Source organism: Ambystoma mexicanum, chromosome 3p, assembly GCF_040938575.1.
Source record: "Ambystoma mexicanum isolate Mex_15411 chromosome 3p, UKY_AmexF1_1, whole genome shotgun sequence".
NCBI classification, from domain to species: domain Eukaryota; kingdom Metazoa; phylum Chordata; class Amphibia; order Caudata; family Ambystomatidae; genus Ambystoma; species Ambystoma mexicanum.
Genome location: NC_090925.1, coordinates 1216087558 through 1216103994, shown reverse-complemented (window position 1 = coordinate 1216103994; position 16437 = coordinate 1216087558). Strand labels below are relative to the sequence as shown.

At 44.3% G+C, this 16437-nt stretch overlaps 1 protein-coding gene across 2 annotated transcripts in view; it reads left to right on the top strand.

Annotated features, from left to right (window-relative positions):
• Positions 1-16437, top strand: part of ADAMTS2 (ADAM metallopeptidase with thrombospondin type 1 motif 2) — a 2237498-nt gene that overhangs the window by 1639668 nt on the left and 581393 nt on the right. For both annotated transcript variants that reach the window (XM_069652661.1, XM_069652662.1), the window contains one exon: positions 9394-9527. In XM_069652661.1, the coding sequence (XP_069508762.1) occupies positions 9394-9527 (134 nt within the window). The remainder of the gene's footprint in view (positions 1-9393; positions 9528-16437) is intronic.

Here is a 16437-nt window from a genome sequence, read left to right as displayed (position 1 = left end):
TAAGGAATTGCAATAGGAACAGTACTGCCGGTTTATAAGGGCTTGGTGGGGCATGGATATTAGAAATCAGATGAAAGTTATCAATCCTTTCATAATTGAAGTTTGGCGTTTTCAGAATAATTAAAACTGTTGCTTGTTTTTAAACTGAAGGAAACGTTCAATTGCATAAGGGTTAATTTGTAGCGACATGCACTCCACCTATTGTCTCACAGGGCACGTCAGCTATAAATCCACCCTTTTATAAAAACTGTATGAGTACATGTAAAGGGGGATTAACAAATCATACATTTTTTAAATGTCTCTACAGTAAGGCTGGTCAAAGGTCTAGAAGAGGGGGACAGGAGTCCCCACTGAGTAACCAGAGGTGGCCCAGTAGCAACTGATATTTTATAAATAGTTATTACTGCTGATTAATTAGATTTTCAATGTTTTACGCAACTTCTTGCTGCTTATCTAGACAAGTGGTTATGTTGTGTTGTTTTGATGATCCAGCTAATACCTTTGCATTCAATTGGTTAAAATCTCCTCGAGAACCTTTATTGTAAACTTCAGTCAGTTTAAACTTCCCTTTGGTTTTACAAGCAAACACATTCACAGAGCATTCCTGAGGGCAAATTATTGTGTTTATCCATGAAATGATGTACTTTATGCTATCAGACAATCAGGCCACTTACTCCATTGGTCATTGTCTCCCATGATTAAGGGAGCCAGCTCAAGAGGTTGTGGCACAGTTGGTATTCTAACTCAGAAACATCCCGTTATCTCCACTTCCTTTTATTCCTCATTTCTCAATCAGTACATGGTCACGGACTCCTGGAGAAAGTGATGGTAGGGCAGAGCATACAAGAGGGAAGCTTGTATCTGCATAGCCAAGATACTAATTGCAGGAGACATTGGGGCTCATTACCGGTTGGCCGGTGGGGTATTAACATCCCAGTATTAACGTTTACCAGCACATAACCGCACCGGCCAACTATGAGTTTGCCGGTGAGGTGGCCGGAATGACTTCCAGCTAAAATCTGGAGGTCATTCCACCACCTTATCAGCAAAAAACGCTGGTATTACAGGTGGCGGTAATACCGGCAAACTCCCCCATGGAGTTCTACATGGAATGGGGAGTTACAACATCACCGGGCACTCGGAATCCTGTGGACATTCCAAAGTAATGGAGTGTCGGTAACGGTAATACAGTTTGCTGGATTCCTGGCGGATTTACTTCCAGGACACCAGGAAAATTGTAATGAGACCAGTGTCTGAAGTGTGCTATCTCGGTGAGGTCAATCATCAAAGAGGCATGTAAGGCATGCAAGGTTCATGTTTGTAAGTAGTCTGCCAGTAGTTTGTGCTGGTTGAGCCAGGTGGGGTCCTCTAGCCAGATATGAAATCCAAGCAGCATGGTGGCATCTCTGTAGCCAGTAATGGTGGGAGAAAATCTGTGATGGAGAAGTAGGTCCAGAAAGTTAGATTCAGGGCATTGAAGAAAGTAAATCATTTGAAAAATATAAGGTTTTGGTAGAGCAAAATGATAAGTGGAAAAGAAGAGATTCACATGTCGGACTATCATATAGACTGTTAACCAGGACCCTCTAATACTAAATCAATCTGCAAAAATCTTGTTATGGAATATTTACAGTTTTATGGTTGGCCGTTAAATGGACATTCATCAGCATGACCTCACAGTGCTAACTCTTTTCAGAGTGGCATGCAGTATACTGGATGGGAGGATGTAGGATAGATGGAGACAGAGTCTACAGCTCTAGGAAATAGATATATCTGGAAAGTGTTATGATCAACGGCCAACATTTAGCACTGCTATGGGAACGATGTTATTGCAGTATAATGCATAAATGTACCTGTTTTGAGATCTCCTGCTGTAGTGGCAGACAAATCTTGCATGGGAAGGTGATCTAGAAATGTGCTTAGCTTGTCTCTGATGGGCCTAAACAGGTCTGCCATTGTCACTGTAACTTCAACAGGTGTGGAATAACTGCACACCTCAGTCTGAATCTGGGTTTAATAACTTTCCCTATAAGAAATTCTCTTGAGGCTTTTTCTCTAGACCATTTCTATGTTAATTCACTGCCATTCCCTTATAAGACTCCCACAGATGTACTACATGTGTATATGTTTTAAAAAATGCACACACTATTTTATTTCTCACAAATCGCACATTTTTATATTTCATGAAATCATAGACAAACATTTGGTACATTAATTCAACTGGCTGGATATCAAATGAAGCAGCACAATCTATTGTTTTTATACATAGTGCATCCCTGCTTTCACTAGCCTATTAGAGAGCAAAAACATTTTATAATAAAAATCAATTTCAGAGTGATATTTGAACATAACGCTCTTTTTGTCTGCTGGAAATTCTCAACTCAGCAAGCAATTCAGGTGATACGAAACGGTAATCAAAATGGCGACCTTGACCAGGCATCTAACTGCAGATATGCAGTCACTCTCAACAAAATGGAAGCTGTTCAAGTGCCAAGCATGAAGCAATCAGAAATCAAAGCATTGCCTGCCTCATTTTCTCAATTCTGCATTCCTGTGCTCAATCACTAATGTAAAGCAACATATTGTAAATATAGAGTGCAGTCAGCTGTTAACTAACAAGATATGAACCGTATCGCTTCCTAACAATTTTTTTAGCTAAGCAGCTGGCATTTTGCTTATGGTCAAATAATATGGGCAGCTACTAGCTGCTTTTTTAATATATGCATGCATTATTTGACTAAAAGCATCAAGGGAACCTTGGCAAGCACAATCTTTCCAATTCCCAGTGGCATTGGGCTTACTCATTCAGGGAAGAAAATTGAAATCACCTTTGCAATAACAAGGAGCGTTCAAGCATTATTGACCTTGCATCTAGGTATCTGGCTATGAACGGTTAACTTTATCATTCCATTTATCCCATTTCTGTGCCTTGTGTTACGAACAACATTCACTTTTTTACATGCCCAAATCTCTGTTTTAGCCTCTTCTGGTTCTGGTATGGCAATTGTCGGGTGTCTGACATCAGGGTTCTGGAGCACAGATGGCTGGACGGTCGTAGACCTTCCTCTCAACTACACATCGGGACATTGCAGAGCCTTCTTGCATCGCACGGTGAAGCAAATAGGTGGGAGGAATACCACCAGGCTCCCTCTGAAGCTGTAAGTGAAACAACAATTAATTAAAATCATCAATCCCACCCTTTCCCAGAATATCTAGTACCTTTCTCGATGTTCCAGGAGACTGTGAAGCTATAATTTGACAGGAGCACTGGGAATGGACTGAATCCATAAACCAGGATAAGAACCCGCCTAGGTTGGCCACAGATAAAACTGCAAGCACCAGGACCTGACCCGGGAGAAACGAGGATGCCACTAAGGGGGAAAGAAGAATGTTGGAAGTGGAGTTCCCACTCCCAAACAATGAAACCTCAGAATTCCAGTATCGAGGAATTGAAAAGTTCCATGTCTGGTATCAGTGAAGGGTGCACATCATACATCCGAATGCGGCCCTTCACATAATGATCTATGGCCCCACAGGCCAGAGGAGTTCAAGAGTAAGGTGCAGCCCCTTTCTGGGCATTTCATCTGTAAACCTTAGAGAGCAAACAAAACAACACAAATAACAGAGGCTGACGATTTTCTTTATTTATTTCTATACATCTCAGAGAAGAGCATCACCAAAGCAAGTGAAACAAAAATGTTTCTTCAGTGTAGGCATTGCTTTAATTATCCAGAATTCATGGCTTCATTTATGTTTCATAGTATAAACAGCGAATGGCAAGTGTTTACCAACTTGACTTACATAACTTGCCAATTTGTTATGGTGCAGTGGCTTTTTTCAAGAATTTTACAAATCTCCTGAAGTACACAATACTTGCATTTTAAAAGGACAGCATCTCAAACTCTACATGGATAAAATAAAATGTTTTCAGATGATTGTATTTCACTTTTGGTAGTGTACTTATGATACAGACTGACCGTTGAAACGACACATAGTAGTGGATAAGTGAAACTGTATTTCTTTAAAAAGCTCCCAAAGTAAAACACAGTTACAGTGCACCATGAACAGTGCACCTTCAGTGTTATTTTGCTAGCACCCTGGTTTTGTTAACCGTACTCCTCAAGTACTTTCCACTTTAATGTTTTCATTATATTCCTATGAACTATTACAGGACTTTCTCAGAAAATTAAGAAATGAAACACTAAAGTCTATAACTACATTCCAGAAGGTGCCTTTTCTCTTGTATCATTTTGGCATTTTTCGGGTGCAAAAAGCATTCAGAATCCCCTTAGACAGTCCGGCTATACTTAGTGAATAGACTGCAAGCGAAGCCGCCATTGTATAGGAACTGGACATCAGTGTCATGAATTTTAGTAAACCAGAACCCATGGAGAGGAAAGGCTGAGAGGTGTGTCGCAGCATGAATAAGCTGAGATTATGCAAGAGCCTGGCAGAGCTGTCTGGTCTGGCATCTAAACAGAAGTAGCCAAGGTTGTTTATCTACTCTTGAAAGCAATAAATGGGATCTATGTGATTATTGCGATGGCTGAAAATGGCGACTTTATTTTTTAACCCCTTTACACCACATATATATGCGGGGGGAGACCCCCGCAACCCCGTCCATATATTCTATTCTATACACCCCATATATATGTGATGTAAGGGGGGTAAAAAACAAAAATAAAGTCAGCATTTTCGGCCGTCGTAATTATGAGTGCGGCATTTTGGTACGATTCCTATAAATTCAATAATGTTGGAAGGATGAATCATCCCTTATCGAGGGGCAAAGAAAGAACACCAAGAGTGGCAAGTTATATTCGCGTAAGACATTTAAATGTTGCAGAAAGGACCAGAATCATGGTCTCCTGTAACGTGAGCCAAAGATGGAAATAGAGTTGCGCTTGGTGTTCTGGAACAACGAAAGTGTGTGCTCGCATTCCCTTATATTCCCTCAGACAAGAATACTTTCCAAGGCCAAGTTCAAAGACAATCTTCATGTCAGAAGGCATTGGTGATGAGAGATGATGGGCTAATTGGGTGGGGCTGTAAAGTCAAGTCTACCTCCTGGCACCTGAGTATGAGCTTATGTGCTGCTAAGTGAACCGAATGTTCCAGACCTGGCACGAGCATGCCAGCCAATTGTAGAGGGCTGTATAATGAAGGGCCTTATAGTTTGAGAGCCAATGTTATATTGTGTACTTAATAGTGTTGAAGATGACATGTTTTAAAGGTAGGCATAAGTTTCCCACCTGATAGTGGATAGCCAAACACAATCCCAGCCCGTATGGAAAGTATACTTAGATATTCCCCTTAAACGTATCACAATCCCTCGTAGGTTTTCCTTATTTGCCACATAGTATGATGTCACTTCTGACATATTTTTAGTGTAAAGTCTATGTTTTTGTGAGATTTGCTGAGAGCCTGCGTGAACATCTGTTGATGCAGATTGTAATTTCCCTGCTTTAGATCATTGTTAATAAAACAGTAACCTTTGCCATCTTCTTGAGTTGGTTTGATCATTTGTGAATCCCAGCCATTGCATGCACGCTACTAAAAACCCTTAAGTTCACTTCCCTGCTCCTCCAGAACCATCGAGGACCAAATTGACACCCTTGCTCCAGCCTCAGCCGATTTCTGCAATCACTCCTTCGCCACTGGAATGTTCCCCTCTCTCCTCAAGCACTTCATTGTGCACCCCCTCCTCAAAAGCCTTCTGCCGATCCTACCCGTTCGGCAAACTATCTCCCGATCTCTATCACCCCTTTCCTGGGCAAACTCCTGGAAAAGCTGGCCATCTCCCAGCTTACTCTCCACACTGAATCTGTTCAATCTGTTGGTTGTCTCCATGGCCATCAGTCTGGCTTCAGAGCGGCCAGAGGCAGGGAAACTGCTCTCCTGAACACCAGTGAAGATCTGCTCTCTAACCTTGATTCCAGCATTCCTTCTGTTCTCATCCTCCTTGATCTCTCCTCTGCTTTTGACACTGTCAGCCACACCATCCTGATTAATAGACTCTGTGAGACCTGGGCATCACGGGTCAGGCCCTGCAGTGGTTATCCTCCTTCCTCCTGGACCGCCCCTCTCAGGTCCAACTTGGTTCCTTTCTCTCTGCCACCTCTCTCTCCACCTGTGGCATTCCCCAGGGCTCTATCATCTCACCCTGGTTTTTCAACCTCTACATGGCTCATATGGCCCACCTGATCTCTACACTCTGCTCTAACTTTCATAATTATGTGGATGACACTCAGCTCTCCTTCAGGCTCCTCTCCGCCTCCTCTCCTTCCTCGCTCATTCCTCACTGTCTTTCCACAATTCGGGATTGGTGCGCCTCCAACGATCTCTGCCTTAATGCCAGTAATATGGAGATCCTTCTCATGGGGACTCCTCCTCCCACTTTCCTTCTCTCTGGCCACCCTCCTTGCGCCGTCTTCCTTCGGTTCCTGTGAGGTAAAAAACATTGGTGTCAGCTTCGACTCCACTCTCTCCTTCTCTCCTCATATCTCGGACATCGCCAAGAAGTCCCACTACCAGCTTCACCTCCTCAAATTTACTCATCCCTTTCTCACCTTCCCCCAGAAGCTCACTGTCTCCAGAGCCCTGGTTCTCTCTAGGCTGGACTACTGCAACAGCCTCTTTCTCAATCTGCCTTCCTCTACACTCCGCCCTCTGCAACTAATCCAGAACAGGACTGCAAGGTTTATCCTTGGCCTCAAACCCAGGGACCGTATCTCTACACTGGCTCCCGGTGGCTGCAAGGATCAGGTTCAAGACCCTTTGCATTGTCCACAAGGCTTACTGGGGCCGGTGCCTGAACTACATCCAACGTTCTCTTCTTAAATACCTTCCTTCTCGAGCCCTTCGCTCAGCTACCTCCAACTCTGTAATCCTCAGACGCTTCTCCATACCGAGTGTGTGTGGTAGATCTCTTTCCTCTGCAGGTGCCTCCCTCTGGAATGGCCTCCCTGCCTCTCTGAAACTTGAGCCGGATCACCTAAAGTTCCGAAAGCAGCTCCAAACTTTCCTCTTCTCCTCTGCTTTCTACCTCTCCCTCCCCTGATGACCTACCTGACTAACCTGTCTGCTGCACTGACAGGCTGCTTGGCTACCCTCAGAGTTTCACTGGGTACCAGGCTCTCTCATGATCAGTCACTCCTCTACTGCCTCCGGGCCTACCCCACACTTTGGGGCTGTAACTGTAACTCTACAGTCCTTGCCTCCTTGCACTTACTCAGAGCCGCGCTGCACTACTCAGAGCATTGCTGTCCTGTTTCCCTTCCCTCTCCCAGGCACTTCTCCCTCCCCTTCCTCTTGCACTTATCATTCTAGCACTTGCACGATCTGAATGACTCAAGGCCTAGTAAGATTGTGTGTCTTGTCCTCCATCTGTTTTCCCTCCCTTGTCTTGTTGCGCCTAGAAACAGTTGTGTACAGGTGCGTTATAAATGACGTATCAAATCATATCATATCATATCACCAAACAATCCAACAGGGAGACAGGCAGAAAAGGCAGAGACAGGGTTTATTTCCATAAATGAGGAGCAATAATGGATTGCAGGTTTGAAGACCTGGGAAGGAGACCCACGTTCATAGCTGCTGTGGTGGAAAACCAGGCATATAAGGTCACTTTTTACTTTGGGATTACATTTTGGTCCCAGTGCCAGTTCTCGTTTTGGTGACTGCAAGTAGAGCACTGGTAGGTGGCTGGACAAAGGAAATGGTACAGCAGCGTTGGAAGACAGACTGAGAGGAGCAAAGGGAGACAGAGATGACTCTTTGAAATAGGTCACCGAGGTACCTCGGGTTTAGCCCAAGGGTTTAAAGAACATGATTCATGATTATCCCGCAATGAGCAGCAACTGCAGAGTTCGAGCAAGGATGTTCAGGGAAAGAGCGGGAAGTTTTGAGTGACCGCAGCATACCATTGTAATTCCAGCCAGGAAGCAGGAACACCTACCTCAGGACCAGTGATTACAATGGTTCTACAAGCTTCGGGCTGCAGGCACAGATGTGCCACCTAGGATTGCTAGATGAAAGGCAAGGTCGAGTTTCAAGCAAGATTCCACAACACAGAATGACAGAGTTCACAGCACCTTTCAAAGTTCTCAGAGCCATCCAATTAGGAGTGGCCAACCAAGTGGATTCATGTATCAGAGAAACCCTCACCCAGGCAGCTAGCATGCATATAGCAAGGGCTTTCTGAGGACACCAATGGGGCCATTTCTCTTGACAAAAAACAAAGAAAGACCACAAACAAAATGGCTGAGGCGTGGAACTTAAAGTCATGCCTGGCTAATCACTTTGCTCTTGCCCAGGGAGTAAGTGGCTACCAACTTGCAAAAGGGTTAATGAGAGAAAACCCACCGACGGACTAAACGGAGTGCTCGGAGAGCATCTCTGACCCTAAACGGTTCCATGTGTTTAAATGACAGTAAAAATGGCCGTTTGCACAACAAATTGCAGCAAAACACAATGGCTCTGCCGCCGCAATCCATGTAATGGATGCAGGGGGACTCCTGCATCCATTATACCATTTAAGGGGAGTGGGGGTACACCTTTACCGGGTCAAACCACGTGACCTGTGATCTTGCCGTGATCTTTTTTTACAGACAACTTGTTTGCCACGCTTTCATTACTGCACACCACATAAAACCCTTTGCGCTACTAAGGGCAGCACACCAAAACGAAATTGCAGCAGCCGAGAGATCGGTGGAAGTCTCTATGATAGAAAAATAGTTTAGAAATCAAAACGCCAGCAAATAAATCAGGGCGATACTCAAGTTACCAAAAGGAAACCCAAAATGGACTACTGGATTTACAACATCCAAACCTGGCCCAATTTTGTGAAAGGTTTTACAATAAAAAAAAATATGCACTCCTGACAGCAGCAGCTAAGGGAGCGTGCATGTTCCGGCTGTGGCCAAAGAGGCTGTGCTCCTGGCTTGAGCGTCCACTCCAGCAGTAATGGCCTTTTCATTGCCGAGGCGTTGGGAGGTCTAAGTACTGTACTGCCAGAGAGAAACGCCCACTAAACTAACGTGACTGCTTCTAGGATTCGAGTTATCTAAAAGCATGATTTGAAAATACCTAATAAATAAAATGTTACAATGAAAAGTATACATACTGTTCCTGAAAATTCTTTAAAGAGAAGCTTGTTGTGCGTATTTGTTATTAGAGGTGCTTTCTGTCATATTTCAATGTCGCAGTCAATCGGTAACCTCTAGTATGCGCATGCGCCCTCACACATACCTATGTAGTGTTTACCAAACCGTCAAATTCCAGAATGTGACCAGGCTGGGAATCGCAGGATTATGCTGCGCACTAGTCAGGTGGTAGTGAGGATGTCTCATTCGGCTTGCCCTTGACCCATCTGTCTTTTGTAATATCATCCTCCAGAAAAAGAAAGGTGTCACCTTTATTGTCAGTCCAAAGAAACTGGTGATGTTGTGTATATGAAAAGGCTGGCGCACGATGGAACGCTCTGCTCGTATAAGGACTCTTACAGCGTGTGCGTGCGAGGCGACTGCCTGGTGAGTACCTCTCTTCAAGATTAATGTCTTTTGTTAACAACATACCCATTGTTTAATACAGTGAAAGCATCATCATTCATCAATATTGCACTTTTTGCTTTATCAACATGCATACCTTTCTTATAGAGCAGACATTTTGAAACCATATTGCATTTTTCAGTAATTTCACTTGCATAAAAGCAGATGCCTGTCAGCTTATGCATTAAGTAGAATGTCAGACAAAACAAATGAAAGCTACGGTAAAAGTAAACCCATTTTGAGTTCAAATATTGCTATTGGAAGAGACATCTATATAAGAAAAAGCTATTTGAGCAAGCCAGCATGGAATAATTTGTTCACAGCGATGACACCACCATTCAGTACAGGAGCAGGAAGTGATGGCAAAGGAGCACAAGCACTGCACCCTTATTAGGGTGCACATTAGCCACATTCATCATGCATCTCTTTAATGCAACGATTTATCTTTAGTTGGGGAGTTCCTGTGGGCCAATGGGGGTGTGTTCGGGGTATGTGGGAGATGTCACTGAAGTGATGGGTGATTCATTAATTGTTTAATTGGGGGGGGGGTAACTGTTTCCCACAAATATGCGGGAGCGACAAAGCATGGTGTGGGAGCCCAGTAAGGCCTGTTCAGGGGGATTATCCCCCTGAGAAAAATGTTCAAATAATGGGTTCAAATGGTTCATTTTAAAGCACACTTTTAGTGATAAATTGGGTAAAAAGCCACACAGTTTGCAATATTTGTTTTAGGGTAACTTGTGAAGAATGCTAGTCAATGCAAGTCATCACCAGTAGACAAGAGCCTTTTCCAAGGCATTTTCATGATCCCACAACATATGCCAGTATAAAGCACATGTTCATGCAGGCTGTGTCCATATATGAGCAGACTCCTTTTTGATTTGCGCCTAATGTCAGTTATGATACTATGAGAAAACATGTCGCTGCTGGCACTGTCAAGATAAATGCCAGTATCCCCACGTAGGAATATTCTCTTGTTGGTTCTGCCACTGAAAATGCCATGCCACAATACGAAAACAGGTTCAACCTGGCTACTTCCGCTCACTCAGACACACTTTCATATATACACCCATACACCAAACCCTCATTCACACATGCATGCAGGCATCCATAAACAAATACATTCATACTTTTTTTACTTACATGCAGCCTCAGTCCAGACTATGCTCAGACTGACCCAGCCTGGCATGTCGACCCTCTAGTTACCGCGCAAAACGAAACGGGAACCAGGAAGCAGTGAGACCTTCTTGCTTCTTGCACATACATGGAGCACTCCCAGATGAACGGGTGCAAGAGCACCTCCTATGCACATTCACACCTGCAGCTCCCCAGGCTGCACTTCCATGGGTCAGACAAACACGCTGGAGAACCAAACTGTCAAAGGTAAACCACTATAGACGAGGTCATGCGTGCTTACGTACACCAATGTCCATCCACAGGTACACCATGTGAAACGTTTGTTTGGATGGTCAGACCTGGGAGCAGACAAAGGTACAGATGCGTACAGGCTACTAATGCACTTTCCAATGTAGGAAGGTTCAATGTACAGGGTGACTGTCCCACTGAGGCTGCATGGGTGGATTTGGGGAGCAACATATATCTATTCCTTCATTGGTGATCTTTAAGAGCCATTTTCTGATGGCATTAACAAGCTTCGGGTAATCCTCTACTTTGGGGGAGATTTTAAATACTGTGTAGTGAAAAAGTGAGACGTAAAAGCAAATCGTTAGTCATTTACGCCTTACACTGCAGGCAGGGCATATTCATGACCTTCCAATGCGCAGGAGGGTAACAAAGCAACGTTCTGTCGTGGAAGAGCACCAGGTGTCATACCTTGTTGCAGTTTAATGCAGATATAAAACAAATGATTCCTAAGGAATCCACACAGCATTTGCATGATTATAAAATGCTGCCTGTAAAGCTTAAAAGTAAAGAGTAAAGGCGATTTCACATGCTTTTTACTCTTCTGAAATTACACTGCGCTTTGCAAATCGCATGCTAGGGACCCAACAGCACGTAAATGCTAACGTTGGCAGCCCCCTGCATGCAATTTGCGCTTACTTACCACACCTAAAATGACCCACCTGAATGCGCTCGGGGTGTGTGCAAAATGCAGACAACCCCATTACAACGCCTTTCTTGCTTTGTTAGGGCTCAGTGGGTTTTTTCTGTTTTTTTGTGTCTCCAGGTCGTTAATCAAAAGTGATATTATGTTTTAATATGTGGCATAACTTCCCCCACCAGGTCAAATACCGGGGTGTCAATCTTTTACTTTTATCATCAATATGCGAAAGAACACTTGTGTGGTTGGGCAACAATTCTGCTTTGATTTCAGCAAAATGTTAAGCAATGCCGTGCAAAAGCCACCTGTGGAAAGGCCAGGAGAGAATTGATAGAACAACAACCTAGGTGGCAGCATTGCAAACGTGTCCCTATTAACGTGGCAACCATACCGAATGCCAAACATACTGCATTACATATGGATGTGGTGTATAGGAGAACATCTACATAGCTATCACGTCATCTGCATTGGTAGATGGCTTTACACCGTGACTTTATTGCACACATTTCGTATTTTCTATGGATTTTAAATTGTGAGACAACAGAATTACTTTTTCAGTGCTCGCATTTTGTGTGCAGGGAAAGGTCATGCTAAGGGAAATGCCCAACAGATTAGCTTAGCTGGTACTGGCATCAAACCTGTTCAGAGAGTCTTTGCACCAAACTTCTGTATCAGAGAGGACATGAGGGGCAAAGATGAGTGCTACTATTAGAATATATGATCAGAGAGCACGTCAGAGGGGAGGGGGAGTCATCATAGACAACAAGAGAGGAAGGCAGTGATTGAAGAAAACATCAGAGAAGATGAACAGAGAGAAGAAAGCAGTGAAAGGTAAGTGCATCAGAGAGAGAGAGAGACTAAAGAGAGCATTATATTAAAATAAATACGAGAAAGGGGAACATCAGAGAAATACACTGATCACGCACAACACCAGTGACCAGAGGCATCTCAGTGGGAAGGAGTAATCAGAGATACACCAGACAGATACACAACGCGGGATACAAAAAAGAGTACAAGAGTGAGATAGAGCGATCGAGAGAGAGAGCGAGAGATAGAGAGAAAGATACATTAGAGGGATCACCACCAAGGAGTGATTACAATAATTTAGGAGAGGACATTATATCAGCATATGGGCCTGGCCTGGGTGATGATATTTTAATAGATGATTAAACAAAGTGGTTTACCCACGAGTGAGCTTTTCTGCAGAAACTCACAGAAGGAAGGCGTTTTTCTGCGTGACTAGACCAAAATCTGCGAAACAGAAGTTCACCAAATTCAAAAATTGATTACATTTGGCTTTGTCTATTAGGCCCGAACAGCTATCAAGGAGGATAGCAACACCATTACATTCATTCACTATTATATTAGTTATATACAGTGGGCTAACTGAAAGGCAACTGGGTCCTTCCCAGAGCTTGTCTCTCTGAAACTCCTGACTGAGCTTGCATGGCTAGAGTCATAAGTGAGAGCCTATTTGCTGCCAGGACCCAGGAGCCTCTGTGCTAAATCTCCCCTGGCTTCATCTCCCCCGTCTGGTAAGCTCCAACATCCTGTGCTGCATTTTGTGCTGTGCAGTGCTGAGCTGCACACGCACTGCAGACCTTGTCTCATGATCCTTCTTTCATGGTGGCAGGCTACTCTACAGTGTGACTTTCCAAGCTTTTCTGCAACCATTTTTATTTCCTGGGGTCTCCTCAAACGGACACCACCCTCAGAACATAAATACTTTGCACGAGTTTGACGGAGTAACTCTGGATCACCGATTACCACTTGGCTGCAGCTTCACTCCCTTTCTGCTCCTCCTGCTCGGATCCTCTTCCTGGGAATCACCAAATCCTCAATAATTGCTCTTTCCAAGTATCTTGCGGTCCCCCTTACTGGTATCCCATTGCTGGAAACCAAGATGGTCGCCAAACAATGTGCACAATGATCACCTCTGGATAACGGACCCAGGGTCTTGCCCTGCTGACACTCCTGTGCTGCTGGTGAGTCTTTGTTTCATTTATGTATTTAATCCTGGGCCCCCTCTTCATCATCAAGAGTCTTCTGTGGTTTGCTCTCCACTGGCACTCAAGAAACTTCTTCTTGGGACACTTGCGTAGAAGATAACTCTTTCTTGGCAAAGTGTGTCTCAAATCGGTAGGGGTGGACTGAGAACCAAAAGAGGCCCTGGAAATAATTTTCAAAGAGGCCCCATATTATACACTTACAGCAAGCCCAACCCTTTTCCTATGGCAACATTTGGAAATACCACAAAAAGAGGCCCAGGCCAGGGTGCAGAGGCTTACAGGGACATCTCCAGAGTTCTGTAATGGCCAGTCCAGCCCTGCAAATCGCACAACTGGGCCCTCTTGGTCTCTTGAAACATCTCTGCCAAATTTTAAAAAAATGTGCTGCTTACCTGTTACTGCAATTTCCCTTCTTGGAAAGACTCTTTAATTGATTCTGAGACTTTTTCTTAAAACATTTTTAGTTAGTAACTTGTCACATTGTTGCACCGTCTGAGGGCGAGGGCACACCAACAAGGAGGGGGATCAAAAGAAGAGCACTCAGTACCTGGTACCACCGACGCTGGGCCGGCTCACAGACAGAACGCAGCAGACACTGTCCCTTGGAGACTCCGAGGAGGTTCAATGGTGGGGGGCCTCTGGAAAGACACACTCTAGCAGCTGGGAGAGCGGGAACTAGGATAGCGCTGCCCTGAGATCTCTGGTGTTGGACATGTCACGCACAACGCAGGAAAGCCTGCTTCTCAGATCTCACTGCAGCAGTTCTATGATTGTCTTTCCTCAGAGGAAAACCTCTCGGCAGGGCATATGCAAGGACCGCACATGTCCATTTAGTCGCATCTCAATTTGCTCGAGGTCCACTTGTTTGCAATTCTGTAACAAATTTCCTCGCAAATATGTTTGGGGGGTGGGTTTAGGTATTTGATAATGGTGGGACATGTGTGGCAATTGTGGAGGTCTTCCCTCCTATTTTATTTGCGAGGAAATGTGTTTAAAAAAAATTGAGAACAAATCGCCCTCAAGCAAATTCACCCCAACACAGGAAGTAGAACCATAAGGACGCTTGACACTTACCACAATTCTGGCGGAGAACAGTATCCAACCCCATGATGCCCTGGACCGGCAAGGAACAGAGCATCATGCCTGTGTGGAGGAGGGTAGGTCCACCATGAGGCATTCCAACAAGTGCCTTAAGATGTGGATGAGGTACACAGACCGTTTTTTTGCAGTCTGGCATGGCCCACTTGACATGTTACATGATTTTTTAGGTTTCATCAACTCTATAGACCCACGCACACAGTTAATCGCGGACATTGGTACTCCCAACATGCACTTTTGAGATGTAAGCATTTTAGTGCATAGTAACACAATTTCCACCAGCCTGTATGCGAAAGTGACTGGAAGGAACAACCTGCTCAACTGGTTGAGTTTTCACCCTCACAACATACTTAAGAATTTACCATATGGACAGATGTTGAAAAATAAGTGCATGGTAAGTGACCCAGATCTATGGAGAGAGGAATTCGAAAAATTGTGCTTTCAATTTAAGGATAGGGGGCGCTGGACTCAAGTTGGCTCGTTTTTGCCTTTCTCTTGCAGAGCAGCCCAGGGGCATCAGAGGTTTATAGCTGGTCCTATTAGGCTCCCACTGTGGAGACAAGCTCGAAGACACCACGACCGCTTATCAATCACAACACCTGAACAAAGGAGAACTCAGACGACCTGGACAAGGACACTATACCCTTCCAATAAAAGTAGTTTATTAAGTACCTGCAGATGACCCGTGCCTTCTGTACCCCAACAGGCACACTTGTCAGTGTACTTACCTGTAAATGCAGTGGGCTATCCCTTGTCTTTTCTTTTAAAAAGTTCATATTTGCAAAAAAATATAGAGTGTCTATGTTCTCCTATTCTGATATTTGTGAAAAGTGTATACTGTACCCGAGAGCCGCCCCACCCCACCCCACTCCGCTTCTTGAGAGTTTGGCCTGGTCTGCTCTGCTACTCTACCACTTAGAGAACTTGGCGTGCTTGAGGGAATCCCTGGTACCCCTGAGTCTTGAAGACATGTCTAAAGACCCTGAACACAGGGCCTGAGGAAAATCTCCATAACAAAAGGGGCTACGTCACAGCTTCTTTTAGGTCCTTTTAGAATTTGGTGAATTTTAGTTCAGCATTAGTAGAATACATCAATAATGAATTCAAGTTGCAATCCTTTGCAACTCATACATATTTGTTTTAACATGAACCCAATGTTCATGGACAGTTCAATGGCATAAGCACGTTGGCCTTCATTCTGCTTCTGTGATCCGCACCCCTCTGAAGTAGAACAAGAACTCTCTCCAGGCATGCATGCATAGATTAGCATGACATGAAGGACTCCTTTTAGTTACCGCTCCTGAGGGTCTCCACACACTGGAAGTTAATCTTCTTTTACTCTCTCCTGTGCAGGCATTGTGCATAGTGGAGAGAAAATAAATGCAAATGTCTTTCATTTCACTTCCCACTGGCTCCTGGGCACCTCTGCACCCTTTGTCAATAAATCCCCTCCTCCTCATGGAAAACCATTTGTGAGGCTCGACATGCCCATGGCTGAGATGAATTAGAGAGTCCTGTGAAATCCACACAATCATGATGTTTCTGCTGTCAACAGAGTTGTCATGATTGTTTTGTGTTCGGTTTTGTGTTCGGGCCTGGCTGCGTTGTGGCACAATGCCTGTGGTAAGTGGGACCACAGCCAGATGCAGGCGATGTATTAGGGTATAGAACGTGGAATGCCCTTTCTGTGTTATTTTCTGCTTTCTCCAAGTGAAGAGAGGTT